We start from the raw sequence: 1503 nt of genomic DNA on the forward strand, positions 1-1503 counted from the left end.
TTTATTTAAAATTTTATATTATTTCCAACGTGCAGTAAAAATCGACACATTAGACTGTGATTGAGACTGATATCAGTGAAACAACAATTCAATTATTTTATCCCATTAAATAATATGAAACAAGATGTAACAACTATCAATATCTCGTCTGTTCAAAAGACATAAATACCCTTTGTATCCCCATAACTGGAAATAGCTAGCACAGTCTAGTTCAGTCTTGTACAGTTCGGTCATTTCCTTTTAACAAGACAAAGAACACAAGCCACACAATCTTCTTTCATATACCACCTTTTCCATAAATAAATAAACCCACTATAGTAATCTTACCATAAATCTTGTTAAAAAAACACTAAATCACTACATTTCCCTACAAAAAGACACATCCAGTAAATAAAATTCAGGTTTAACATCAACCACCTTAAAACAACAAACATCTCCAACTCCCAAACAATTCTCCATAGCAAACAATCTCCATCCATCTGTAAACCTAATTCTGTCACAACAATCAACCACTTTCACATCCCATGTTCTTCCCAAATGTTGAAGCTTAGCCATTGATCTATACTCCTCCTTCACACCCTCATAAAACACCCTTGGTAAATTCTACACAAATCACACCACAAATTAATTCAACATGATGAAACTATATAACTATTTACTTACTTACCATGTACTGATTCCTCAAATAACATGGCTGAATCTTTATGTCAAATGAAAAATTGCTATCTTCAATCTGTTCATTACCAGTTGTTGTGTTTGTTTCGGTTTCTGTTTCTTGTATGGGTGTTGATTGATTTTCACTTTCAGTGTTGTTGTTTTCCTTTAAACAGTTGTTTTTTCCGGATATACTCACGAAGAAATTTGATCCACCATTGTAGTAAAAGATGAGGAAATCACCAAATTCGAGGGAATTATCTTGCACGAATTTCTCCCATCCGGATTTGAAGTAGACATCGTCATCAATCTTGTTCATATCCACCTTCCATGAGTTTCTTGAACAAGTTATAAGGTTAAACTTGAAGGGTAAAGAATCCCCAAAGTACTTGAGAAATGCAGGTGGTATTCGCTGTTGTAATCAAACAAAAGCATACTCCATATCAGACCATAATTCAAGAACAAGAGGCATGAGCATGAATAATTTACCATAGATCGTAAATAATATGAACCGATTTGTTTGTAATCGTGAAATTAGTAGCCGATGATACTCAAACATCCAATCACGAGAAGGATGAGGCACTAACCAGTTGCGTAGAGCAATGCGCAGGCATGTAGAACTTGAAGAACTGAGGACATTGTTCAGAGTTTAAAATTCCGGTATTATTTTCCGCCATTGCTCCTTCGTTTACTATGAATTTCGCATGCAAAACGATACAAAACCTTTAATGGAACAAGGTTTTGACATTAATCTGCAAAATTATGAAAGTAAAATTAATCAACTACAACATAAAGGAAGAAATCAGAGACAATCAATTCTAATGGTATCGGATTTAACCTAAATCTTAA

General features: G+C 33.9%; 1 protein-coding gene across 1 annotated transcript; it reads right to left on the minus strand.

Moving 5' to 3' along the window:
- Positions 1–300: 300 nt before the first annotated feature.
- Positions 301–1053, minus strand: LOC145169486 (B3 domain-containing protein Os03g0212300-like). Its single transcript, XM_079088039.1, has 2 exons — positions 668–1053; positions 301–603 (listed from the first exon to the last, which is right to left on the minus strand). Exons 1-2 carry the CDS (start codon positions 971–973, stop codon positions 358–360), a joined length of 552 nt encoding a protein of 183 aa, XP_078944165.1. The 5' UTR covers positions 974–1053; the 3' UTR covers positions 301–357.
- Between the last annotated feature and the right edge of the window lie 450 nt (positions 1054–1503).

This window comes from Lactuca virosa, chromosome 4 (assembly GCF_052849685.1).
Source record: "Lactuca virosa cultivar CGN04683 chromosome 4, Lactuca_virosa_CGN04683_v6, whole genome shotgun sequence".
Taxonomy (NCBI): domain Eukaryota; kingdom Viridiplantae; phylum Streptophyta; class Magnoliopsida; order Asterales; family Asteraceae; genus Lactuca; species Lactuca virosa.